The sequence below is a fragment of the Aquila chrysaetos genome, chromosome 16 (assembly GCF_900496995.4).
Source record: "Aquila chrysaetos chrysaetos chromosome 16, bAquChr1.4, whole genome shotgun sequence".
NCBI classification, from domain to species: Eukaryota; Metazoa; Chordata; class Aves; order Accipitriformes; family Accipitridae; genus Aquila; species Aquila chrysaetos.
The window spans coordinates 13,839,511-13,866,173 of record NC_044019.1 but is presented as its reverse complement, the minus strand read 5'-3'; the positions used below and the strand labels follow the sequence as shown (position 1 = coordinate 13,866,173).

General features: G+C 39.2%; 2 protein-coding genes across 8 annotated transcripts in view; both read right to left on the bottom strand.

The window, feature by feature from the left end:
* TSG101 (tumor susceptibility 101) overlaps positions 1 to 10,876 on the bottom strand; it is a 23,890-nt gene extending 13,014 nt beyond the window's left edge. Inside the window, exons 1-5 of one of the 2 annotated variants that reach the window (XR_005934173.1) lie at positions 10,736 to 10,875; positions 6,716 to 6,800; positions 4,761 to 4,826; positions 4,013 to 4,176; positions 2,512 to 2,638 (exon numbers count right to left, since the gene is read on the bottom strand). Coding sequence is in view for 1 of the 2 variants with exons in the window: in XM_030038212.2 (XP_029894072.1) it covers positions 2,512 to 2,638; positions 4,013 to 4,176; positions 4,761 to 4,826; positions 6,716 to 6,800; positions 10,736 to 10,777 (484 nt within the window). In the remaining variant the exon portion in view is untranslated. Of the gene's footprint in view, positions 1 to 2,511; positions 2,639 to 4,012; positions 4,177 to 4,760; positions 4,827 to 6,715; positions 6,801 to 10,735 lie in introns of both variants that reach the window. The other variant, XM_030038212.2, reaches the window with a different exon arrangement.
* Positions 6,713 to 26,663, bottom strand: UEVLD (UEV and lactate/malate dehyrogenase domains). Of its 6 annotated transcripts, XM_041129438.1 has the most exons (14): positions 26,532 to 26,558; positions 25,890 to 26,069; positions 24,469 to 24,553; positions 23,761 to 23,823; positions 22,852 to 23,015; positions 21,953 to 22,088; positions 20,481 to 20,605; positions 19,736 to 19,841; positions 17,100 to 17,270; positions 15,983 to 16,156; positions 15,324 to 15,408; positions 14,557 to 14,680; positions 13,051 to 13,211; positions 6,713 to 6,800 (listed from the first exon to the last, which is right to left on the bottom strand). In XM_041129438.1, exons 3-14 carry the CDS (start codon positions 24,479 to 24,481, stop codon positions 6,782 to 6,784), a joined length of 1,341 nt encoding a protein of 446 aa, XP_040985372.1. In that variant the 5' UTR covers positions 24,482 to 24,553; positions 25,890 to 26,069; positions 26,532 to 26,558; the 3' UTR covers positions 6,713 to 6,781. The 6 variants fall into 6 exon arrangements, with proteins under 6 accessions (XP_040985372.1, XP_029894064.1, XP_040985371.1 ...); XM_030038204.2 differs by lacking the exon at positions 25,890 to 26,069 and having other exon boundaries at positions 26,532 to 26,663; XM_041129437.1 differs by lacking the exon at positions 26,532 to 26,558 and having other exon boundaries at positions 25,890 to 26,386.

The window sequence follows — 26,663 nt, the reverse complement described above, 5'->3', positions numbered from 1 at the left end:
TATTATTGAACAATGCATACAGTATAACACAATGAAGCAAGAGAAAGAGGTCATTCTATGGCCAAAACCCCTCAAAAACGTGTACCCTGCATCCTCTAACACCATCACTTCTCACAACACTCCCAGACATTTCCCATGCTGCTCCTCTGCAGTTTGGCAAGAGGGATATATGCAGATGTTTGTTGCGAGCTATCTCTGTGCCAACTGACCAACGCAGCTGTTTCCCCTCAAAACACATAAAGGACTAAACTTCAGTGGACCTTCCCTCCATGTATTTGCCAGTTAGAGAACTTCCTTTCTGTATACAAGCACATTTTCACAAAATGCAAGCAATTTTTGCATTTCTGAAGATTCCACCTCTACCTATCAACTGTGGTTAAAATATTTTCAGGAGTATTTTGTTTGGAGGGAGAGTATGAGAACTGTAGTTGAAGTCAATTACACACTCCTTAGAACAAGTAGCTAGAACACCTTTCACTGCATATTTATGTTTTTCTTAAGCATTACTTTAAACTAACCACTGCATGGATAAAAATGGGTATTGATTTAAAAAAGCACAAGTAGTTGTACTAAGTAAAATGTGGATAGTTAAGAAAAAGTATCTGCAGCTAGGGAACTCAATAAAAATGGCATGTTATTAATGATGACGCACGTGAAGAGCTGTCTCCGTTTTTTATAATAGCTGAAAAAAGAAAATAACCTTTCCAATGCAGCCATTGTTCTCTACTCAATAAAAAACAAGTGCATAATTTAAGTACCTTCAGAGTAGCTAGACTTCACAACAGTTGATTAGCTGTTTAACAATCCAACCATGTTCTTATCCAGTAATTTCTGCTATTTAGAAGTTATACCTTAAATTTTTTTTTATCAGCACATATAAATGTCTAAGGCTTTAACAGTCAGCCATTTTAAATTCCTTCTTGGAACTCTGACAATTCTATTATAAAAATTATGTTTTGAATATTTATTCCACATTTCTAGTAATTTTAGGAATATTACATCAAATAGGTTTTGTTTTTTTTAAAGAGCTGAGCTATTTTCATTCTTTAATGCTTTCAAATTATTCAATTTTTTAAAAAGGGATTAATTTCTTCTTAAACAGTGTATCTAGAACTTAAACCAAAAACTGTCTGTAAAATAAGGAAAAACTGATTACACTAGTAGAACTAAGTAGCTATTAACAATGTGAAAATCCTGAAACATTTCCACTAAAATTACTTCAGCTATGCTAGAACTGAGCAACTACAAGAGTAATCAAGTGTATTTCAATTGATAGTCCTTCCTTAAAGCATAATACAGGTCACAGTCTCCACTAAAACTATACTTGTACTGACACCTGCTGTTCTTGGAAAATCAGAACAGTAAAATCATCTAGCGCTCTTATAGGTAGGCTAGCGCTGGACAAGCTAAAAAGTCCCAAACACTTACCTTTAACCAACTACCCCTAATAGTCCCATTTATGTTTGCTACCCCTTTTCTCAGTGTTAAGAACCTAAGACCCTGTTAAAAATCGTTTCCGCTGGAAATTGTAATGAATAGTAGTTCAGCTTTTCAGATGTAACACTATGGTCTGATAAAAGCCGTATTTCAATAGAAAATGGACACAGCCTTAAAAATACAGCAAAAATATATAATCCCCGATACACCTACTCTACCATTAAATTAACGTAGAACTGTTATATCATAAAACAATCTGCAGCTAACCTGTTCCCCCTCCTGCCCCAGTCTTTGGCTTGAATAGGTCTACTCTACTGTTGGTTTTTTTTTTTCCCCACCCAGTGCAGTCTGTCCTCTTGGAAGAGTTTATAGGATCTTCTGTTTTCCACTTCCCTTTTTTCCCCCTACTCACCTATCCCCAGTCCTTAAAATAAGATGCCTCCAGAAGTTTAAATAAATAAAAGATTCAGAAAGTCTTAGGCATTTTTGCAAGAAAGTAAGAATGGGCACCAAGTCAGAGTACCAAATCAACAGAGAAGAATGAAAAATCACATGGCAGGGTTTTTTTCATATTCAGCCAGCAATTATTAAAAAAAAACCCAAACAACAAAAAACCCAGGAGTGTGGGCATAGGAAACACAAGCCCATATGCTTTTGCTTATGAAATCAATGGTTGCAGGAAACTTAACAGACGGACTTGTATTATCGGAATTAAAAAAAATTAAGATACAAAGAGACTTAACTGAATGATCTCTTTTTAAGGACATCTCTGAATGTTGACAGGTTACTGGTTGTTTTGAGAAGCTTGGGCGGGGTGTTTGTGTGTGTTTTGGTTTTTTTTTTTTCTAAATACAAACCTGATTTTTCCCTCCCTTCCAAAAGCCAAAAAACCACACACATTCTTCCAACATAGTTCAAAAAGGTCAAGTACAGCACAGGTGAATTCATTAGCCAGCAATATAGAAAGTCATTCAAGAGTAGAATACATCATTTATTGACAAACTGTGCAGAGCAACAATCACTTTGGAATATTAATACGAGTATTTGTAGAAATTAGTAGTCATGACCACTTACTAGTTGGTGGGCCTGTTGCCTGGTATGGTGGGTAGCTCGATGAAGCAGTAGGCCGAGAAAAGACTGGAGGTTCCTCACCAAACACAACAATCATGACCTGAATCAGTTCCAGCAAGTCTGACTGGGGCTGTGAGGGTAAGCAAATCACAAGTTGCTGATTTCGCTAACAGAAATTTAACTGACTAGAATAACAAAATGATACCATTCCATCGGCTCTCAAAAGCCATGTTCTTATTGGTGGGGTTTTAGTATTTTTTTAAAAATATACGTATGTATATGTATGTGCATATTTAACTTCTTTTCTGGATTCCTTTACAGATACCAAACCCAGCCAGCTGGTATTCAAAACGGTATAGCAAAATACAGCTGCAGTAGCGTTTACACTCAGAATGAACTGGGTAATACATAGTTCCATATCAACTGCACGGCAATAAATGACTGAAGATGACTGTGCAATGATGGATTATAATTATTTTTTAAAAACTGAAATCCAGTCTCCAACATGAAAAAAGTACAAATCACTTAGGTTTTCAGACATTTCAATTTCATACAGCATATAGCTTTTGCTCAGATTCAGAATGGCTCAACAGAAAAAAATACTCTAACCCACTAAGGAGTGGCACAAATGTCCTTTAAATATAGCTAAACTAGGCTTCTCAGTTTATAACTACATTGAATATAGGCATGATGTCATTTTGCCAAAATAAGGACAAGCATCAAGAATGCAGCACCAGATTAAATATCATATTTCCATATTTTCTTAGCTCTATAATCCACCTCCTTATTTTTACCAGCCTCTCAAACTGAATGAATTCTGTATCACCTCTATCTTAGACGATCCTCTTGCTTCTGCAAGACCTGCATCCTGATCTGGGCAGTCATTTTCCACTATTACTATGCAAATGCTGAATTACGACCCATGATTAATAAATTTATTCCTGTTAATAATTTTTTACAGAACTATGCATCTTGCACCATTCTTCTGACCTTGTCAGCACAGTTTATCTTCTTTACAAGTCCATGTTTTGGTCACAACTTCTATGAGGCCTGCACTGCTCAATACCTTTATTTGTTGGTAAAGCAAATATATCCATATACTCGAAGCTCCAGCAATATCTACATAAAGAAGTCCAAGTGCTCATACAAGTCCATTTTAGTCACAGAGATTAATTTCAGCACAGAGATGTTTTAAGAGAATTTTTAATTCCCCTTCTGTAAATATTCTTATCTCACAGATCTTCACATCAGTGTCCTGCCAGGGAAGGATGCCTATGCTGCAGTGTTTAATCAAGACAAACTGTAACTAAAGATGCAATTAACCAGGCAACAAAATGCAACACCCTGAACCTTAAGGCATTACAAATAATAAGCAGTTGTTCTCATTAAAAAAATGGTTTAAGATCTCAAATAAAGAGGATTATGGTTTTTCTTAAAAATGATACAACTACCTAAAGGAATTCAGAACTGCGCAATTTGAGAATTTCAAGTTCCCTATACTTACATATTTCCACTCATGCAGATAAGGAAGGTATATCTTTCCATTTGCATCAACATGCTTCCCAGTTTTTATTGTCATAGAGCTAGTGGGTTTAACAAAACAAATTGGGGGGTTGAAAGGGTAGGTGTCCAGCAGCCACAAGCAAATTGGGATATTGTATGTGTTACCTAGAAAAGATATTTTGAAAGATTTTAAAGGTTATTCCAACTCTTCAACTGTCCTCTCTTCTCCAGATTTATAAAAAATTCTTAAACCCTGTAAATTCAACTGCAGAGTCAGAAGCCAAAGCTGAAATCTGCTAACACCATTCAACAAAGGGCTCACAATATGGCCATGACCTCAATTTTCAGAACAATTTAACTCTGATTTACAATTATCATTTATCACTGATACATTATCTCATTTGTTCTACAATGCAACATTACTAGAACCTAATCTGAATTATCGTTAGCTGCAGCAATAAATGGTTTGCAACCCTCATTCAACTGAGAAGCTTGAAAAACATGCAGTACTGAAAAAAAAAAGAAATGTTACAGAGCTGTACAATACTGAAGAAGCAATGCTCAGCATTAAAATTTTATTCCACAGCAAAAATAGGGAACCGTTTCTTTAAAACATTATACTTTGGACAAGTAAAGGATTTCAAGAAAATAGTAATCACCGAAGTATTGAAGTTGAACCAGGACAAACCTAGTTTTTCATGTAATTTGGGAAGATAATGGTGGTGATGATAATAATAATAAATGCATACCTCTGTAAGGCACAGGAATGGTTCCACTGAGGCTCATCAACTCCCTAGATGAACCATCATTAAAAACTGGAAGGGAACAAACAGTATTTTTAAAAGAAACATATTTGCTACATTAATCTCTGTTCAGGTTATACTCCATCTATTTATTAGCATAAGTTTTCAGAAGTTACACATATATAAACTCAGCTTGAGAGGTTCTACTCCTGCACATTTATGGACTAGCAAATGATTGTCTACAGTCAGGTAACGTATTTCTGAGAAACAAATGACTAATTATTGTCAAACTACCTTCACTGCAAATAAAACTGTTTCCTCATTCAGAGAGCAAGTAAAACACGTTGGAACCATACAAACTGCAAATCATACAAATCGCTGCAAAGATAACCTGAACTCAAACTTAGTTTAAAAAACAACTGTCATTTTAGGATTACAAAGAACTCCTTATGCTTTCTCCAAACAAACAGGTCAGCAAGACTGCTGAAAATTACTGGGCTACAGGCATTTATTACATAATCAGTAAAGGTAATTTAACCAAACAATAATACACTGAATAGCAAGAAATGCGTAGCACTTGACTCACTGCCAAATCTTAGTCTTAGTTCACAAACTGCACAGGAACCCTGACCTCAACTTACTGAGTTGCTTGCTGTATTTAGCTTTCCCCTACTTTCAATCCAACAGATTATTCTTGGCTGAATAAATCAACTTCTATTTTCTTTTTTTTTTCTCCTAATTTTATTTTTATTTTCGTAATTTCACCTGAAAGTTTCTAGCCATACTTCAAATGTAGCTTATTGTGTACAATTCTTCTAGGGCTAATGTCCTGCAAAGGTAGGTAGAACATGTTGGGACTTAAACAGGGGTATGTACTTCATTATTAATATAAACTTGAAAACTGTCTCAACAGCAATGTAACCATTTTCTTGCTCATTTCACTGCTCCAAATAATATCAATTATCTCTACTTGGTTGTGTGCTCAGCCTTTCCCAGGCAGCTTAGAAAGAGTTAGGTAACACAAATGGGCTTCTTGCTGCAGCTCAAAGCTGTCTAGAATTCTGATCACTATCATTACGCATGTTATGTGTACGGTATTCCAGCCACAGTCCTTTCACTATTGTTTTTGATTCTCCAGCCACTGTATGAATTTTTATTTCCGTGACAGCTGCTGGCTTGCAGCTATTCAAGTTAAAACTAATTTATCTTTTAACTATCCATGTCCCTTGTTAATACTTCTCAATCCAGATTTAGAATTTAGAAAGCAGAAGACTATAAAATCTCTGATGATGTATTAGTAATATAAATTAGGTGACAGAGGAATCCCACAGGTGACAGTTAAAAAAAGGTCAGAAGGAGGATGACCTCAGCAGCTATGCTGGCTCACTGTATCTTGTGAAACTATACCTTCAGCCTCTGGAGGTGACCCTGGATACCATCTTCATTTAATGCACTTGAATTTACTCAGAGATAACAAACAGGGATTGTCATTGTTAAATTTACATTACAAACCCCCTCATACCAATTTTCTATACACTTGACTGTTTTCTTTATGCTCTTAAGGACAGCCACAAATACTTTTAATGAAGTATTTGTTCACTGATTTACAGTTCTTTCTAAATAGAACTCTAAAAATATCTTTATATGACAGCAAAGCTGAATTTTTAAGACACCAGCAATCTCAGAACACCAACCAATATGACATCACCAAGCGATTAACTAAAAGTTAAGCTGTGAAAAATGCAACACTTCTCAGCACGTTAGACTGACTCAGTAATATAGAAAGGTTATTTTAGAAAATAACCATCTGTGTTTCCAAGTAAGTATTGATGTCAGAGATCAAAGAGAGAAACTCAAATTATGTTTTCTAGTTTTAATCTCCTTTTTCCCCACAAAACCTAGCAAATATATCTAAACCATCAACAATTCAATAACAAAAATTTTCTCATGCACAGACTAACCATATGAATCCATGACAGGTTTGAGGTCCTTGTACTGAGTAATAACACTGGTTGTCTCCTGTACAGTTAGGTCTCTATACGTATACTAGAAAACAAAAGAGAAAGAATTACTTGAGAGACTGTGTTTTCAGTGTAATTTAATTTCATTTTATTTTACCCAAAAGACTGCATTTATGAGAGTTTACATTGATATATGGACATTGTTCTCCACTCTTATTTTGGAATAAGAATTTATTTCTCCATATTACTTAACTGAACATTACCTATATAACTTACCAAACTTTAACAGGATGTTAGGATGCTTTTAGTCTTAAATAAGGGTCCATACATCAAATAACCTGGGGAAAGCTATTGCATTTTCATTCATGTTCTACCATAACCAACAGTATCTGAGAGATATATGTGGATCTGAAAAAAATGCATCTCTGAACAAATATAGTGATGTTTTGAACATTCCTGATACACAGCTATCTAGGATCTGAACGTCACATATCTTTCATAGCACTTTTCAAAGCATCACAGTGTTTATCAACCGTTGATCAGTATTTTCATGTATTTTATCAACTAGAAAGCAGACATTTCAAAGCATGATATTATCAGCAATAATACTGGTTTCACCCCCTTTCTTTTATCAGGAGCAGGGAATAACTCACAGCACAGAAGATGTGTAAACCACAGATACACTACTACAGAATTTAACAGCTTCAGAACTATAATCCACAGATAACAAAGGAGATGCTCCTGGGCAACAGAGAGCTGGTTCACCTCATGGCGCAGCTCTTTAACCTTGTGGCCATTCCTCCTGACAGCTACCATTAAAAAGAAAAGCTAACAATGTAGTCCCTTGACAATGTTTTCATTGTAATAAAATAAAATAAAAAAATTACAATCTTCAGATGTCTTAAGAACATAAACAGACAGCATCCTTTCATTCAACTATGGTAGGAAGACAAAGGGCGCAACACAATGAAATGTCCGATACCCAAAGCACCCAAAGCACGCAGATGTTAACAACATCTGAACAAATTAATTCAGACATTATCCAAGAGCAAAGCGTGGTGCCACAGCTAAAGGTCACCTTTGCTCCGACAAACACTCATGAGTTGTGAAGCCTGGAAACTAACTCTTCTTCCTATTATCTACAGAGATTGACAAGGATGCTACTCCTGGGCATGATAACTCTTATTTAATGAGCAGAGATGAACACACCATGCCATTTCCAATAATGCCACCTCAGCCTATAAAAAGCACCTGCGCTTTGGGGGATGATGTGACTTATCTTCCTGAAATAACCAAGGGCAAACCAGCCACATGGTCAGTCTGCAAAATTCTGGTCTGTGGGAAAGCAAGCAACCCCTCCAGTAGGGACGCCTGTATGTGGCACCTGCAGAGGTCAATCAGCCAGAGGGTCAAGGCAGCCCCTGGATGCTGTTTTGACAGGAGGGCTGCAGCAAAGCGTCTCAGCCTCCTCTGGAAAGTGGGTGCAGGATTGGGAGCATGCAGGAGGGGCTTGACAGAGGAGAGACAACTTTGCTAGTATTTGAGTACATTCCTCCCTCCTTCCCCAAGACGTAGTGGAAGCAAGAAATAGATAACAGGCATTGCTAGAACATGGAGCCAGAGGTCTGTGAAATTTCAGCTGGGCCAGCCAGAGACTGGCAGTACATACGCACATGACTGAATGTGTTACTACAGTATGAATAAGAGCATGCCACCAGCTACTGTAAAAAGAGGGGGTCTTTTTATAGGAACATACCTTATGGCGCAGGATATAGACTCAAGAAGATTGGCATAATCACTATCAAGAAAAGAATTAGCTTCCACTAACAGAAGCTCCTAACAAGCACAAGGATTCAGAGTCAGGACTTAACTCCACTTTTGGCACAAGAGTCTCAAAGTCAGTTTAGTCAAGGAATAGATAAAACAACACCTGCCTGCTCAGCAGATGTACTGGGAGTCTGGTATACGGTGGTTGATAGGGCTGATAAAACCCATATTTGGTTATTTGGTTATCCGGGGTGCTTTTAAAAATTAGGCCCAAGACCTGAAAATTAAAAAAATATTTTCATACATCTCTTAAAACTAAGAACAAGAGTATTGCTGCAAATAGTTTTTACACTGAGTGATGAATAATTACTTACTTAGAGATAAGCTTGTAAGATTCCAGCTACTGCCACAAGCAAAATTAAGTGCTACATCAGCTATTAATTTCACTACTTTGATCCAGATAACTACAGAAGATCAAAGTTCTGTACATTAAAATGACATATGAAGAAGTTTTTCCTAAGGAGAATGATGGCTTTTCTAGAATTTTTTATTATTTAAAGCACAAAGCATATTCTTTTGAGCTTATTTCTCTATTCCATTCTAAGGAGTACTAGCATATTACAAGACAATCTTTTCCTGCGTTCATATAGTAAGCAGTGAGCATTTCCAAGAAATGTCAAGATCTCTTTGGAAAATATAAGATCCTAGTGATTTCTACAGAGGTAGCTGATTAATTTGAATTCTTAGTTTCTAAACTTTTTTTTTTCCTCCTCCATTCTCAGATGCAAATACATCCTCCTCATTTTACAGATCAGGAAACAGATCACAGAGAGATGCTTTTCAAGATCAGACAGCAGGTAAGTACCTGAAGTTGAACTAAGTGCTTATGTTCACCCAAACTAGGGCTTAGGTCTTTTGTTATCTCACACACTGAACTATTCAATATGGGAAATATCACTAAGCTTTCCTCCACAGAAGAGAAAGCGTAACTGTTTTTGAAAAATAAAGTAGTGAAATAGTAATTCATCAGCTATTAAGTACACTGCACCTCAAACATACCTACATAAAGTCAGATGGGGGTATAAAATAGGCGAGTGTGGGGGAAAAAGGACACGGGATTACCTTAAATTCTGTTTCTTCTGTGCCATGGCAATAGGGAAGACAGATGTATACAAATATATGCAAGACCTCATTTGCTGACACCGAGTTAGTATTCAGCACTCGTTTTCAAGCTGAGAAAAAAATCTGCTTATGATTCCATGCAGGTGAAAGACCCTTTAATAAGGTTTCTTAAGTTTTGACTAGACCCTCGCCTGTTGTATTTCATTTTAAAATTGCGCAAACACGATGATTAAATGTTGTTAAAAAAATCCCCCCAAACAAAACCATAACTCCCCCTAAATATTCAGCCTTAGGGGTTTTCATTTCAAGCTGCTGGACGAAGCCCAGTTCTCACCTAAAGAGCGGCACAACTACACACGGCTCTGTACGATTCACTGATTAATGATTTACCTTCCAAGAGATTTTCTTGTTTCCTTAAACAAGGGTGATAAAAACCCCACCCTTGTCCTAGTTAATGAATTTGAACTTGCCTTCCACCTTCATTTAACCAGCGAATGCAAATGATGCTACACAAGCCAACCACCCATGCGGCAGCTCTGATCCACTTCGATGCGCGACAGCCTCAGCTAGGCAAGTGGCGTCTATTCAGCTTTTACTGGCCATATCCTGCCCCAGAACTAAAGTTTCATAGGACTACAAATAACGACAGACGTTCGCTTCTGGCGCACCATCCTTCCCCTCACAAACAAAGTCAATTTACAGGTGGCCGGACACCACCTTCCCACCACCGCTTCGCCCGGCCGCCGACACGACCACCCCCGGAGCTCCCCGCGCGCTGCCGGCCCGCCACAAAGCCGCCGGCTGGCGAGTGTCCGTGACCGCCCGTCAGAAAGGAAGCGGGAAAGGGGAGCCGACCGCTCGCGGGGGCCAGCGCCGCGGCTGAGGGAGACGCGGGGCCCCGGCTCCGTCCCGGGCCAGGCGCCGAGCAGCCGCGGGCGCCCCGCAGCAGGCCGCGGGCAGGACCCCGCTCCCCTCCGCCCAGCCCCTCGCCGAGGCTGCCGCCGCGGAGGGCGGCCCGCCCGACGCGCCAGGGCAGACGGAGGGCAGGGGCGGCCCGCAGCCACCCAGCCGGGCCGGCGCGGAGGGGAGGGCAGGGGAGGGAACTCTCGGTGCCCCCGGCCGCGCCATTACCTTGGCGAGCATTTTCTTGAGCTGGCTCTCGGAGACCGCCATGGCGGCCGGCCCCTCCTCCGCCCAACCGCCGCTGCCGCCACACGCCGGCCCGGCCCGGCCCAGCCGCCCCTACATAAAAACAGGAAGCGGCCGCGCGCGCCCGCTTCCGGCAGCACCTCCCGCTTCCGCCCGGCCGTGACGCCACTTCCGCGAGGGCCGGGGCCGGGGCGGCGGCGGCGGCAGCGGCGGGTGGGTGCGGGGAGAGCGGAGAGCAGAGGGCCGCGGAAGGGGGGCGGGCGGCCGCGCTCGCCCTCTGCCGTTTGGCAGCGCCCGGTGCCCCGGCGGCAGCTCCAGCGCCCGGCAGCCGCTCCCCACCCTGCCTGTCCCCGTCCCTCAGCGACGCCACGCCCTAGCAGTACTCGGCGTTACCGAAAACACCTCATAGCACGTCTAACACATTCTTCGTAGTGCAGTTTATTGTTAAAAAGTATTTCCGGGAATTAATTTCCCGGGAGAAGGGAAGGTGCCGTCACCCGCCACGCTGACTGAGCTGCGGTCCTGCGGTTGTATTCCAAGGAACGCCACACAAACACGGGAGTGACGAGCCAAGATGAGTTACTTTATAACATAAGCATCAATCTAAGGAAGAGGGGGCAGCTTTTTATGATTAAAACTATTAATAAAAAAAACCGAAATAAACAAAGCACTTCGTTCACATTAGAATAAGTGCTCAACAGATTAAACAAAACACGTTGAAGAACAATGTAAAACCATAATTTTATACTGTTTCTTTCCAAAGCAAGAGAAAAAAAAAAAACCAACAAAAAACCAACTCCAAAGTCCAGCCATCACGTTGGGTGCTTTTTTTTAATGTAGCAGCAAAGTTGGTCACCTGCAGCCATCACTAATTTTGTCCTACCACTGACCACCACAAAGAAGGAAATTTGAGTACTCCATGAAAAAAAATAATCTGAATTACTGAAGGTTTTTTTTCTATCTTAATTCCGAGACCAATATAAACTCAGAATTCCTTGTAAGTCTGGCTCTTTGAGATATAACCAGAAGGCACAAAGGAATAGATCTTTCATTCTGACACAGATCCTACTTTTGCTCAGAAAGCTTCATCAATATTTAACCAGTCACACCTCAAAACACAAACGTGGAATGACGTTCCTAAGCTGCACACAGCAGGAGTGGAGCTCACGTCTCCTCCGCCTGCAACATGACTCTGAGGTATAATCAGGATGAATATAGTCTTTTACCAGTGCAGTGAATGAAGAGCTTAGAATCCCCAAAACCCCTTTATCTTAAAAACGTTTGCTCTTTGATTTATCGAAAAATCCACATCCTGCTTTTTCAGCACATCCCTGGCCTCCCCTGAGGAAGGTTACAGGTTCTGTTGCCTTCTCAAGTAGCTGTATTCTCCTCAGGCTGATGTAAAGCTTACTGACATCAGCTGGCTTTGGATCAAGGCCGGAACTCGCAGATACTTCCACATTACCTAACTGTCAGATTTTATTCTTTATTTGAAGGCCACCCCCTGCTCCTCCCTTTCAGGAAGGGCACCTGTTCCAATGCTGCACAGGGCAAGAGTGTTGCACGTATGTACTGAGAACTGCAGAGGCTTTAGTGCTCTGAACATCCTTACAAAATAAGAGCAAACAAGTCATGACCAGAAAGTCTCAGACATCATATTAAATAAAATACAACAAAAATTCATATCCAATACTTCAGGTTTGAAGGACACTGCTAACATCATGCTTTTAGCTTTTTTTTCCCCTCCGTAGTAAGCAGGAGTCCATTGACATAAGAGCATCTGTGACAGCCATGAAAGATCGAGCTATCAAACTGCACCCCCCAGTGTCCTGAAGAGCTGGAGTGTGACCACATTCCAGACAAGCCCCTGACGCAGCACTTAAAAACCAGGAGGAAGATTCTAATTGGCTCTACACACCAGAGTTTCCGCAGAGCTGGGTAAGCTGCTCTCCTACGCTGTGTCCTAATGAGGTGCAAAGAGCTAAGAATAACCCAAGAATCAGGCTATAATTAGCAACAACAAACCACAGGTGAAAGTCACCTGAATTTAGGTAAAACATTCTTGCACATTACCCTCCTCATTTTGGCTTGCAAAAGTGCACTTTTCAAATAAGAGATTACTGTACAGCGCAGTATTAAATAATTTAAACCAAAACTGAGAAAGCACTTTTTGAAAGCAAAGTAAAAAAAACCTTCTTGTTTTATATAGAAATCCATATATACCAAGCAACCCTTTCTGCCTAGCAAATCTCTGACTTTTGTGAGCAGACGCTGTGGTTTCCCTTGTGCTTGCTTACAGTTTCAGTTGCTGCTGAAGGTCATGAATTGATCCTGCACTGCTTTGCAGTTTCTCTTGCACTAGTGGATCTTCTTCTAGTTTGACCATTTCAATCACTCCATTGGTTCCAAGAATACACGGTAGACTTAAGAATACTTCACTGTTTATATTGCAACATCCCTGAAATAGCACACAAAGAACACTGTTACGCAGTTACTGATTTCTGCTCTGTCTGAAGCATGGAGCTACCCAAAATAACTTGATTATTTTCATTAAGCAAGGATATTCCATCATATGGCATGTTTTGTATAGGTCCAATTCCAGTTATTTTAGATGCTGTGCAATGGGTTACTGTATAGAAACTTTAAAATACTACTGTACAGATAAAAAAAATCTTGAACCATGCCACACTTGGAGGAGTTTCCCAATATAGATACATCAGACCTGTATAATGCAGGCAAAGCTTATACTGCAAAACACCATTTAACCAGTTACTTAGGTAGAACAAGCGGGGACACATGTACAGTATCATTAGGTCTTTTGGGACTGAACAAAATAAATTAAAAAATGCAGCCAAAGAGAGCTATCCAAGGAATATTTTTCAAGTATTGATCCCATATTAATTCTGTGAGAGACTTTATTGAATTTATATCCCTATAATTCAAGTTTATACTGTAGATTTTGGTTATTTTTAGGATCTGAATGGCAAAATGTACATTCTGTAGTTACTCTGCAGTTTAAAAGACTTGTCACTCCTCTGTATCTGCATTTAGTTCATAAACAATTAAAAACTTCACTTGAAAACATAATGATGAAATTAGGTGTATGTCTGTAGTTGATACAATAAGCAAGCTGCTCAACTTCCCTGCACTGGGACATGCAAATCACCCTTCTGAAGCCTGTAAGTAGAAGTGATCAGTCAATGTTTCTACATGTTTTTTTTCCTCATATGAAATGACTTAATGCTTTAATGAAGCCTCTTAGGATAAACTTTAAACAAGGTTCAGTCTACAATTTTAAGTTAAATATAGCTTCATAATCTTCTTTTCAATGTAAAGTATCAAGGAGTAAAAAAGCAGCTGTCTCAAAGCTGGTCAAATAAAATACTGGCAGAAAATGCATTTTATACTTCCATAAAAGACACGCAACTCTTTTGGCCCCTGGAAAAATCTACATTCAATAATGAACACTTGGAAACTGCGACACACACATTTCTCTTCATTTGCCAAATCCAGCTATTCAGGGGGAGCTGGTCAGCAACCTTGAATGTATTTTCCCCTCTAGACTCTTGTATTTTTGGGATAATAATCCACTTTTAATACTGGTTTCAGATTAACACAACAATTGATTTTTGCTCACTTTTGGACTAGAATTGAAAGCTGTTATTGGAAGAAAGTAACGGAAGTAGTGCTACTTCAGAACAGTTACTTTAAGTAAGATGTCTGTGCTGCTGAAATTAATGGTCATATCCAGTATAAATAATATAATTACAGTGCCAACCAAAAGATATTAACAACACATTTACCTTTGCCAGAATGGATACAGAATGAACCTTTCTTTTATCTTTCAGTATACTGTCAGTCAAATCAGCAACTGAGAGCCCAACAGACCAAGATCTCTGACCTTTTCCCTTTAGAACTTCCATAGCTCTATGTAAACCAGGAAAAGGAGAAAAACATGATGTTTAGATTTTAATTATTCCTATTTTGGTTTATATGTAAAACCCAAAAGACAGATAAGTGTACCATATCAGGTAAAGTGTACTATAAAAACATGATCCTCTGTTTTGGAAAACAACAGAAGGGAATTAAGAATTTCTTTAAAGAATTTCTTTGTGTATATTTTACCCACACTTGTAACAATTCTCTTTTCTGTCAAGAGGTGTAACTGATATGTAGCTAATTAAATCAGATAAATTGATCCAAACATGTACTTTGAAGTAAACTGCTTTCACACAAACTCTTGAGAAAAGTGTGCTAGAAGGCTTGTCTACTTTTTTTTTTTTAAAAACACAATCGAGCTGGCAGCTCTAATATTCTAGTGTATATTCTACAAAGCTTGTCTTATCTGTAGATCATCACAGGCACATTATTGAGAACTTCAGAAAAACAGTGGGCATATACACATATATGAAAGTGAATGACACTCAGACCTACAATTTCCTGTAAACTCAATATGTCAACATTTTAGAGCAAACTTCCTCCTCTTCATAAAGAGCTGAAGAAAAAACTCTGCAAACATCAAGTGCCTAAATATGAAGAAAAAAAAATATTAAGATTATAATGGTGTTACCTGTTAGCCACCTTTTCCCTTGAGTTACAAGCAGCCATTGGTTCCATTTGATTTGCAACTAAATTACAACTGGTCCATGATGATACTAAATAGAAACAACCAACATTTAAATGCATATCTAAACAGTAACTAAAATAGGTACCAGATAAAGTGGGGAGAAGAAAAAAAAATAAAACAAAAAATTCAAGCTTTCCAAACTCTCCTTCCCCCACAACAACCCAAATGTAGTTGATGACCTTCTAAGGTTTGCTGGACTGCCGAAATAAACTCTACAGTAGCACCTGGCCAGAGACACTTGCTTAAAAATGAAGTAATACCTAATAATTCTTACATTAGCAGTAACCTACCATATATTATACCACATTTTCTTCCTCTTTCTGTACCTCTAACCTGTATTGTTATACCAAATAAAAAGCATTTGAGGCTGTATGTTCTTTTTTTTTTTACTGCGACAAATGTCAAATACTTTTGCTACCACTTGAGGTCTACAGTCTCGGGCACACACCAAAACTGTACTATTTAGAACCATTATTAAGAAAATCTACCACCCTGCTTATGACTACCTTCATTACTTTTCTCAATTATTCTTTCATTAATCAATTACTTAAGCACTGCCAGGACATTATATACTCACAGTCATAATAAAAGTATCGCTTTACCTTTGTCTTCCCCTTGTTCACCAATAATCCAAGCATCTTTTGCCAGAGCCTGTGCTTTCAAAAGGTTTGTCAGTATATACTGAAATCTCTCAGTATCTAGGTTGGCACCTACTCCAATAACTCTGCTTTTGGGAAACGCACTCAGCTTCCATGACACATATGTCATTACTTCAACTATGTATGAAAGAAAAATATGTTGACAATGAAGGACAACTCAAAATTCAACACAACTGCAGATTACGAATCACAATTACAAAAAACTCAGGACCATGTTGTTTACTTCAGAAAAGGCATAGGCATGTAAAAACATATCAGTAGTTTATTTCAACCTAAAACACCAAGTCAGGTGGGGAGGAGATGAAGAAAATTCACAGCTCAAGTAAAGTTTTAAGAGAAGTCAAGTGAAACTTCAGAATGAGTCACCATGCTTCCCTCTACCAAAAATCTCACATGCTTCTAAATTTAATTCAGCCAGTATTTAATTTCTTTTCATTTGGCAAGCACTCTTTTCTCCATCTCCACAGCTCTAAATGATAGGAAGGGTAAGAAGCACTTGAGAAATAGAAAAGGGTGCGTTTACAGGACAGAGAGGCTCACACGTACTTCTTTCCCTTTTAAGTAGTGCTCTTGCCTTGTCTTACTTCACAGAACCACTGACCCAACAGAATTAAACTTTCCACCAAAACATAGCTGCAATATTTACTATCAACACCACATTATGTATATTAGTGGTCTGTGAGTCTGATCATATGGCACATAACACACATGCATCTATCCTTACTGCACAGAAGAAATGTACGCATAAAACTCACAACTGACAAGACAACAGCCAATGGATGCTAATCTTGTAGATACAATCAGGCGGAAATTACATACAGAAACATACAGAAATACATACCTTTTATACAAAACAAAGTATACTATTTTCTTTTATCTTGGTAACAGTAAAGAAAAAACTCTCAAAGACAGTGTCCTGCTCAAAGCTGAAAAGGAAAACATCTTTCAGAGTAGCAAAAATTTTTGACTAAGTGGGTGTGTTCAGCAGTAACGTATTTTTAAAACAGGCCAAAGAGAAAGCCAGCTGAGGGACAGAACATTAGGTGAAGTACCAACATACCTGGATGAGAAGCAACGACGAGAACAGTGTTCTGACTGTAGTGTGATATTGCTGGGATAATTCCTCTGAACAAATCCACATTGCTTTGTATGACATCAAGGTAAGTCTGAGCATTACCCAGAGAATTAACTGTAAGTACCACAACTTTTGAATCAGCTGAAGCAGAAAAATCTGAAAATACAAAGAAATTATGTTTTTAAAATTTATGTCATTCTATCAAGTTCTGGATGCAAAACGAAGAGCCACCCTAAAGGCTGAACTGCAGCATCCAGCCTAGTTAGGGATTCTTCCCCTCCTGTCTCTCCGCCGTATCGCCCAATGTGGAATTTGGGGCACTTCCACAGCACCTGTAAAACACAGCTCTCCCACAGAACTATTTTTCCCATTTCATAGTTGGCAAACACAGAAGGCAGACTGCAATTTGTCCAAAGTTACAGAGCGAGACCAGAAAACATCTAGATGGGGTTGACAGATAAGCTTTTCCAAGTTTTCTTGGCAAGAGAGGGGAAAAAAACCAGACAAACATGAAAAGGCTGCTTCATTTTTATTCTGATTTTTAAAGAAGTGGAAAGACTTTCAACTCCTTTATCTGAGGCTTCTATAATTTTTCATCTAATAGCTCAATCTAGGACATGCAGACAACCACAAGAAGTGTTCCAGAAGGCTATTTATTAACTCTAGTAAAAGACATGTATTTATTAGCCCAGGAAAACACACAACTACATTTGCTGCAGAAATTCGTAAGTCAAAGCTGCCTTCAGCAGGTAACTGCATATCTGAGTACCATACAGGCGACCAGCTTGGACACAGAAACAAGGTAATTTGACTGTCACACCACTTCTGGAACCAGCTGAAGCCAAAGCAGAGGCCTAGTGCACTGACAAATTGGAAACATACTAAGCAGGATATAATTAATATCAGCTTGCCCCAAACCTAGATATAAGCATACTAAAACAACAGGTGACAGCGTATAAGCATTTTCTAATATTGTAACACTACTAATAGCATAGCCAGCAAGAACATACAAGCTTCTTGTACCATGGCTAAATGTAAATATGTAATAGGTAACCACAAAGGCACAGAGATTTGCGGTACAATTGCACAACCAGGGTTCAGGAAAAAACGTGCTAGCAGTAAAACCTGCAATATAAGATGAAAGGATGTAAAAGCAGGCAATGTCAGGTGCAGAATAAACAGGTAAGATACCTGGTGGAACCAGAACACATCCCTGACCACAAAATAAGAGAAATTACATCAGAAGCACAAGAAGGCCCCCACTTCATCTTGCAGAAGGCACAAGGAATATAAAACCACCACAGACAAGAAAGGAAGAACAGGAAAGTTGCTCAAGTCAGTTCCAGCTTCCCCTGTAGAAGAGCTTTTGAGCCCCATCACCTCAACCTCTGTGACTAAGACCATCAAAGACTGTAGCCATCACCACTAATTACAGAAACATGGCATCCACTCTGCTGAATTGTACACTCACAGCTAACTGAGGACAAAATTGTTAAGAACTAATTGTTCGAATATGCAGTGATAATGATTAAGAACTAACTATCGGCCATGTGCATGTTTAATCAACATCAATCTAGGGAAGTAGTACTTTGAAACTTACCTTTATTTATCAGCCTTTTTAACACTGCTCTCACAACTGTCTCTAATTCCCTAACATACATACATTTTTTCCCCCCCTTCCTTCCTGTTATCAATTAATATGTACAATATGATTGAAATAACCAGGGAGCTGCTAAAGTCCTGCGTACAGCCCCCATCAGTTAATGTTTAAAATAGGGAAACAATAGCTAGACATGATTTAGGGCTTAGGAACTAACTATTAGACAACGGGGCTTCATGTTTACGTCAGAAAAGGTAATGAATTGTGGTCTCGTCAATAAACCTCGAAGAATCGCCTGGAACTGCCAAGATTAGGGAAGAAGTAGGTAAAAGGTAATTCCTACATGGGGAGATTGCGACCACCGACTCATTGACCACCTACTCAAATGATACCACCCACTCAAAAGACAACAATGAAGACGACAGAGTCTGCACGCTAATTTACATGAGGGGTGAAGAAGAAAGAACCAATCATTAAGGAAAATAACAATGAATATGTATTAGTTAAGTGTATAAATGTGAGAATTTTTGAGACAAGGGTGTGCTGTCTTGAGACAGGCACCCATTCATGCGCATCAATGAAGTTAATTTGAAAATACCTCCACGCTGTGTGTTATTGGCTTGCACACTGAGTAAATGAACCCTGTTTGAGGGACAACATTCAGCCTCTACACCTATGACACTGAAGTAGTAGCTTGGCTTCTCTCTATTTCTGTGCGAGTCCAATTTCAGCATTAGCCTCTTACCTGAGGAGTACAGACTCACATACTTCTACCTCTATAAACAGAATGAAAAAAGCCTGAAATAAAAGCGATGCAAGCTTTGCTGAACCTTCCCCTCCCAATTCTGCCCTGAAAAGATGAATAAAAGCAAGAAGCTATGAAAAGATAACAACATCTTTTTAAAGAGATGGTCTATATGCCAGAGCCTCTATATCTCCCCAGATGTCCTGCTCTCATTAAAATGAGCACAAGCACACACAGTACAGTACTCGTTCCCATTCCAGCAACAACATCTAATACCTTTGCTGATCTCCACATTTGGCAGAGCAAAGATCTCCAAGTCCATGGTCCCTCCTTTTGCTGCACCGTCAGAAAGATCCAAAAGAACCACCTTGTCTGCAGCACCCTGTATGAATAAAAATAATGGAGATCAACAATAAAACAAACCAAAACTTGTTCTTGTGGGGGTAAGGAATAAAAACCAGTATTCCTCCAATTCCAGTTTTTGTTGTACTGTGTATAAAACAAACAAAACTACTGACCAAAATTACTGTCAAATCACAAGAAAATTAATTTACTTTAGTGAGTTTAATTGGAAAATGACTCATTATGAAACAAACAAAAAACTCACAAAACCATCTCTGGGAAGTTATAAATGTTGATGTTACTGTTGTCTCTGAGCATACAGCTGTAATGAAGTACAGACCATCTACAGACTATCTTTTTCCAGGAGACTAGGAGATCCCAAGTGTAAGAGGCCACCGCTCAGGCAAGAATCCTTTAAGTAAGGATTTTCAAAATAAGTGAATTCAATATTCAACCTTTTGTATTTAAAAAGCTGACTGAGAAAACAAGGCAAAAACTTAACACTTCTGTGTGTCCATAAGTTACCTGAAGAGAGAAATGACTCTGAGAACTGAAAGAGAGAATAAGCAGTGACATGGTTATTAAAGCTGCTGAGTTATTTCTATGTGTCATACACTAAGAAATAGGTTGGAAATCTCTCTGTTGATCAGGTCTGTTGCTATTTATAATAATTATGTACCTTTGCTGCAACTGCTAGCACACATGCAATGCCAAGATCTCCAGCTCCAACAACAGTAATTTTGTTAAAGCATCCTTTGTTTTTGCCTCCACCGATTTTACTCTTTGATTTCATGTCAGTCTCTCCTACAATTAAAAGAAAACCACAGACTTAAGCGCTGGTCCACACTGTATCAATAAAAGTATTGTTGCTTCATAAAGGATCATGGTTGTGCCAGTGTTAAACCATATTACATAAACTTCTTCAAAAGTCAAGCCTGACCACAAAAAATTCATCACAATTTGCAAGGTGTAAAACACAAATATTCCTCTCTGGATAGGAATATTTTTTCACTAAACGGAAAATATGAGCATAACAATAGCAAGAAGCTAGACACTAAGACCATACAAACAACACTCCCTTTGCTACTGTTACAGGTGTGAATATATACCATGGTCATAAAATTCATAAAATTTTTTGTATTTTGAAAAGACATGCAAAATGGAATTTGATTAAAATACAATGATCTGAGGTTGTTTAGCCAATGCTACTGGTAACACAATGATTCTCATTCTGACTATAATGCAGAGAGATATGTAACAGAAACATTGACTGACTAGAAACGTGTATTGTGCATACACACATGTGTGCTCACAAGCATGTATGTGTACACAATTACCAGAAGAAACAGCAGAAAAGGGTTAAAGGGAAAAGTTTGCACTAGTTGCCACAGATCACCATCTGTGGTTTCACTAAAAAAAGGAAGAAGAAAAGACTAACCTGAAGAAAATACATCAGGATGAACAACAGGACTGAAGCCATAAAATACCCAGATAAGGAAAAAAAGAGAACCATGAAATTCATTAATTTTGCCCAAGTCTTACAATGGGTGAGATAAAGTAATGAGGCAAAAATGCCAAATAGCATCCACTCCCAAAGGGTGTAAAAGACAAGTCCGAAATCAGCTTGTCACCACTGAACAAAACGAGCCCAAGAGACATCATATGGGCTCAACAGCCAGCACTCCTCGTCCTCAGTGTTGCATACCAGTGATTGTGGTCAGGCGGGTCTCAGGGCTTAGGACTGCGGATCCGAGAATGTGGGTGAATGAGATCTGAGAGAATGAATGACTGTGATTGGGTAAAATCAACTTGTTTATGATAAAATCACATTTCCCTTCCACAAGATCTCACACAGGGTTTTGCTGCAGTAACTTCCAACAAATGAGTAGTACCAAGTCTACAGCATTTTACAGTAGGTTTAAATGCAAACATCCAAAATGAGCTGCTTATTCAAATAGAGAATCTGAGCTCTCAGTTCAAAAAGAGGCACTTTTGATTATACAGAGGAAATACCAAACACTGTGGACATGCAAACACCAAAAATTCAGATATTAAAATTGTGTAGGCATCTTTGTTATATTGAGTAATAGCAATAAATAAAACAGGGATTGTGTACGAACATTACAAACAAATACATGAAAACATCCACACCTTCAGTAATCTTTGCAATGTAGGAGAGAAGTTCCGATTGCCTGGCTGCATCAGAAGATGAGAGTGAATACAAAGGGAGTTCTTCCTCAAATTTTGCAATCATTTCCTTGATTAATCCAATGACAGTTGATTTAGGCTGAAATATAGCAATAGAGAAGATAAAACAGTTGACTCGCTATTTCATAGAGTGGTATCAGCTGTAAACTGCAGTATTTTGTAAAGAACCACAGCTATACAAAATTTAATCAAATTATAAATATTGACACCCTTAACACTTACATTAACATTTTAGGTAAAGGAAAAGCCTGGGAAATTCTAGACCAATAATGAAAAATATATCCCATCCATTTCAGAAAACTAGCATTCATTAAATCATTTTACTGGCCTGACAGTCATATTTAAGTAAGTTATTTAATACAGTGCATAAAATCATTTAGCAGCAGCATTGGCTTTTGAATCTCTATGCCAATGTTTCAGAGTTCTGCTGAAAGAGACATACCCAAAAGGTAGGAATTTCCATTGAACTTTGTTGAGGGATAGTCAATTGGTCTAGTATTATTATTCATTATTCACAGCAACAAAGGAAAAAGTATCAAAGGGTCCACATGAGGCTTTTACTGCTTTATAACAAAGTCAGTCCCTTTTTTCTTCAGCTTAAAATAATTTTCCTCACAATCACTTGTAACTTCCTTTACAATCGCTCCAGACAGTCTGAAAGCTGTAATTCCAAGAGACATAACATTCTACTTCTCTTTGCACAATCATTACATACTTAAGATTAACAAAAAATGCAGAAAACAAAAAGCCCCGAACTCTATCCACTCCTCTCCATTGATCTCCATATGATAGCATGCTTTATTCCCAAATACTTTCCTCCCATCAGCCACTCCATCTCTTACATGGCTCCAGTTTTGCAGGTAGGGCAAATAAATCCTGCCATGAGCATCAACATGCTTTCCCACTAAAATGCCCATGTTCACAGTCGGCTTCAAGAAGCAAATGGGGGGAGCAAAGGGATGAGAATCCAGAATCCACAGATGAATAGGTATGTTATAGGAATTACCTGTTCAACACAAAACAAAAGCCATTGCTATCTTCCCCATTGAGAAGAGACACTAAAAACCAGGCACGTTTGCACGTGATTCACACTTCATAATATAAAGAAAAAAAGCTTGACAGATCACTTTCTAGATTCACACTGGAAAGTATTTACATTGCTTAGGCTAGTTAATAAAAGCAGACTTGTCTGGATCAACTTGACATGCTACTGATTGTGTCCTTCTTAATATAAAGCTTTGTTGTTGTTTTGTTTCCCAGGGTATTCTATCAGCCAACATGTCTGCCTTTTCCAGGCAAAGAAATCTCTTACAGCTACCCATTTCATACTTATTTTAGGACTCGACAATTGATGCAGAGAGGCATCTATTAAGAACTTTATCTCAGACTTCAAAGGCTTTAAGTTAAAAATAAAAAATTACCAACTAGTTACTTTTGGGCACTGCCTATAGAAGCATAGGGCTTGTAGAGTTCATGCAACCTCCAATAGAACCAAAGAGTTTGCCTACCCAGTCTCAAACTACATGATTTTTTTAATAGTTAATTGACTTATCCAATACCACCTTATTTCAGCATCTATGAGTGCACAAAGGCACTTGTTTATGCAGTAGAAGTGGCTTCTGCCAATTCATGCAAAATACTTTATAGCCACCTTTAAAGAAGCTGCACAGTATATTGTTAAGGGGCAGTACCCAACACATTCTACAATTAGATTCATAACTGGTAAGGAAATTATATTTGACTTATCTTACCGTATTTCACTGGAACAGTACCACTAAAATTCAGGAGGTCCTTCTGGGATCCATCCTTGAAGGCTGAAATTAAAAATGTGATTTAAAAAAAAATAAATAATAAATCCTTTCAAATATGGCATGGCAATCCCATCCACGACTACCAATATACAACGCTAATTTTTCTTTAGAAATCAAATACACTGCTCCTGAAAGAACCAAGGCTAAAATGTTACTAAGGTCCCCCCTCCCCCTTTGAGATAATTCCTTAATGGAATCTTAATGAAAATTGCATTGGTACAACTAAGCACATCATTAGTCTTAAAATCCCTTGTCCTGGGTAATTCTGGTGTTGTAGGAACTTTCAGTCAGGCTAGAGATTCTGGAAGTTACACTTGATAAGCTAAAGACATCAAAGTGCTTTCAATACAGTCATGGGATATGGGAAAAATGCTGTTACATATCAAGAATTTAAAATAACATCAATCTTCTATAATTACTGACAAGTTAAAATAAAATGAAATTTAGCGAATGAGTCACTTAGGTTTTTATATGTATGCATTCTTGGAAGAACTTTCAAAAATAGTCACATGGCATGAGAAATTTTACTGCAAGTCAAAATAAAGATAGGAACACAACTGAAAGATACACTAGATTCTATTATACACAGTCTGAACCTATGACAAGTAAGAATCACAATTAGTTCAAAGTAACTATATCACTTCTTACTGTATGTGTTCATGGAGAACGTGAAGTTTGGGTAGGTCTTGTTAACATTCTTTAGTTCTTCTATGGTCAGGTCTCTGAACTTATACTGGAAAAGGGGGAGAAAAAATAATCAGAAAAAAAATGTTTCATTTCAAAGGCTTTTTCTTTCATTACCACAGATAGGGAAAAGGAACCAAGAGAAAGTAGAAACACAAAAAGGGGAAGGTAATAATTACTTGTAGTATTATAAATGGTTTTGGTGTGAAATAAATTATCAAAAAAATTTGATAAAAAAAAAGCCTTAATGGTATTGCAGGTCTGCTGTTGCTAGAATAGAACTCAAATTCTGAATGTCACTCCTTATATACCATTCCTTCCTCTTTACAACTGTGTGAGCAGAGGCTTAATAAAATTTAATCTCCTCTGCACACAATAATCAAAACCAATATAAAAATATAAACCCCTTAGAAAAAAGAAGCTGTCTTATTACTGACACAGTTACTACTAAAAACTCAGATCCACCTGCACACATTTTAGAAGAGTTTTCTAAAATGTTGATTGCCATAAACATATTAAATGTGTTAAGTAATTAGCCTTTAGGAATTTTTTCCCATGTTTAAGCTGTCCTTGAGAGCTGAGAAAATTCAAACAAAATAACGCATCCCTCTTTCCCACCTACGGTAAACCTGCCCACAGATTAACAGAAGTACTGATGCTTGAAATGTGATCTGAAAGTAATCATCAGCAAGAATGAATCACTGCTACTTCATTTAGACTGTCCCCAGCCAGTCTGATATCTGAACTTCCAAGAGATTTGCATCCTCCCACATCTTAAAGTTATCAAGACTATTTTCCATTTCCTACTTTAGAGCATCTGCTTCTCATTTTAGGAAGTTAGGAGCTGTCCTGGAACCCTCGCCTAAGCAAACAAAACTGTGGCCTGACAATGGCTTAAAGAGCTGCTCACTGCACTGGATTACTTGTCATGAAGTAGTAGCTAAAATCTACACTCTATTCAGTAAGGCACCCACCAGAAACAGCAGCAATACTACAGCTACGTGGATGGTATGACTATTTTCCATTTCATACAAGAAAACACAAAGCTGCTGAAAGGAAACACCTTTTAGTCAGCTTCTCCACATTTTGGCTTACAGGATACTGCAAACTCAAGCAGTTAAAAAAAAAAAAAAAACAAAGGTGCTCAAATTAGGAATGTCTCCACAACTTAACTCATTTTCAGAAGTGCTGATACATCCGGTTGTGAAATCAAAGCCATCTTTTCTCAGCTGACCCCCTTCTTATTTGTAATGCAAGATGAGGCATTCCTATTGAATATTTTGCTCTTTTCCAAAGATCAGAAGATTTATGAGGTGAGTCAGATACAGACCTTTCTCATTTGGCACCTAAAATTATTTGGCACGCCAAAATTTAAATACGCATACCTCAGTTTCTCATATGGAAATTAAAACGCCTTTACCTCAGAGTGACGCTATGAAAGCAAATCAGTGTTTCTAAAGCGTGGCGATAGGAACGCAGGGATTGTCACGACAAATCCCCGAAGACATGGGTAACTCTCCACGCCGAGTAAGGTTTCAGCGGCGTGCAGCACCTCACACGTCTGTCTGTGTCCTGAACCACAGGAATAAAACGACGCGTGGGGCAACTTTAAACTCGGCTGCAGTACGGCAACGTTAACCCTGCACCCCGAACGGCACAGAGGTCCTTTACAAGCGACGATCGCGACATCAAAGACGGCTCCGCGCTGCCCGCAGGGGAGGGGAGGGTGGCTGGGCGGCACAACTCCCTCAGCGCTGCCCTTCCCCTCCCAGCACCTCAGGTTTTGACTCGCGGGAACTCTTGCCGACCGGGGGCCACCAGGCGCCCCATCTCTGGCGCCGCCCGCTCCCTCCTCTCCCACTTCAGGTGAGCCGCTCCCTTCCCTCCCTCCCCCCCGCCTAAAAAACCGGCGTTTTCCACAACCCTCCCCCCGCCGCCGCCTCAGCCTCCCCCCAGCCCGGCGCGCCGCGGCGGCGGCTCCGCGGCCGGAGGGGCCCGCGCGCCCCCTCCCACCCGGGCGCGCGCACCTTGCCCAGCCACTTCCTCAGCGCCTCCTCCGAGAACTCCATGGCGGCGGCGGCGGGGCGGGGCGGCGCCGCCTCCCAACAGCCCTTGCGCGGAGCGCCCGCCCTCGCCCTCAGGGGGCTGCCTCGCCGTTC

Coding starts and splice junctions, on each gene's coding strand:
- UEVLD (XM_030038204.2), bottom strand. CDS start 26,573: ATGGAGTTCTCGGAGGAGGCGCTGAGGAAGTGGCTGGGCAAG. Junction 23,824..24,468: donor GTTCTCCATGAACACATACA/GTAAGAAGTGAT, acceptor TTTTAATTTCAG/CCTTCAAGGATGGATCCCAG. Junction 13,212..14,556: donor CTGTATCCATTCTGGCAAAG/GTAAATGTGTTG, acceptor GTGCTATTTCAG/GGATGTTGCAATATAAACAG.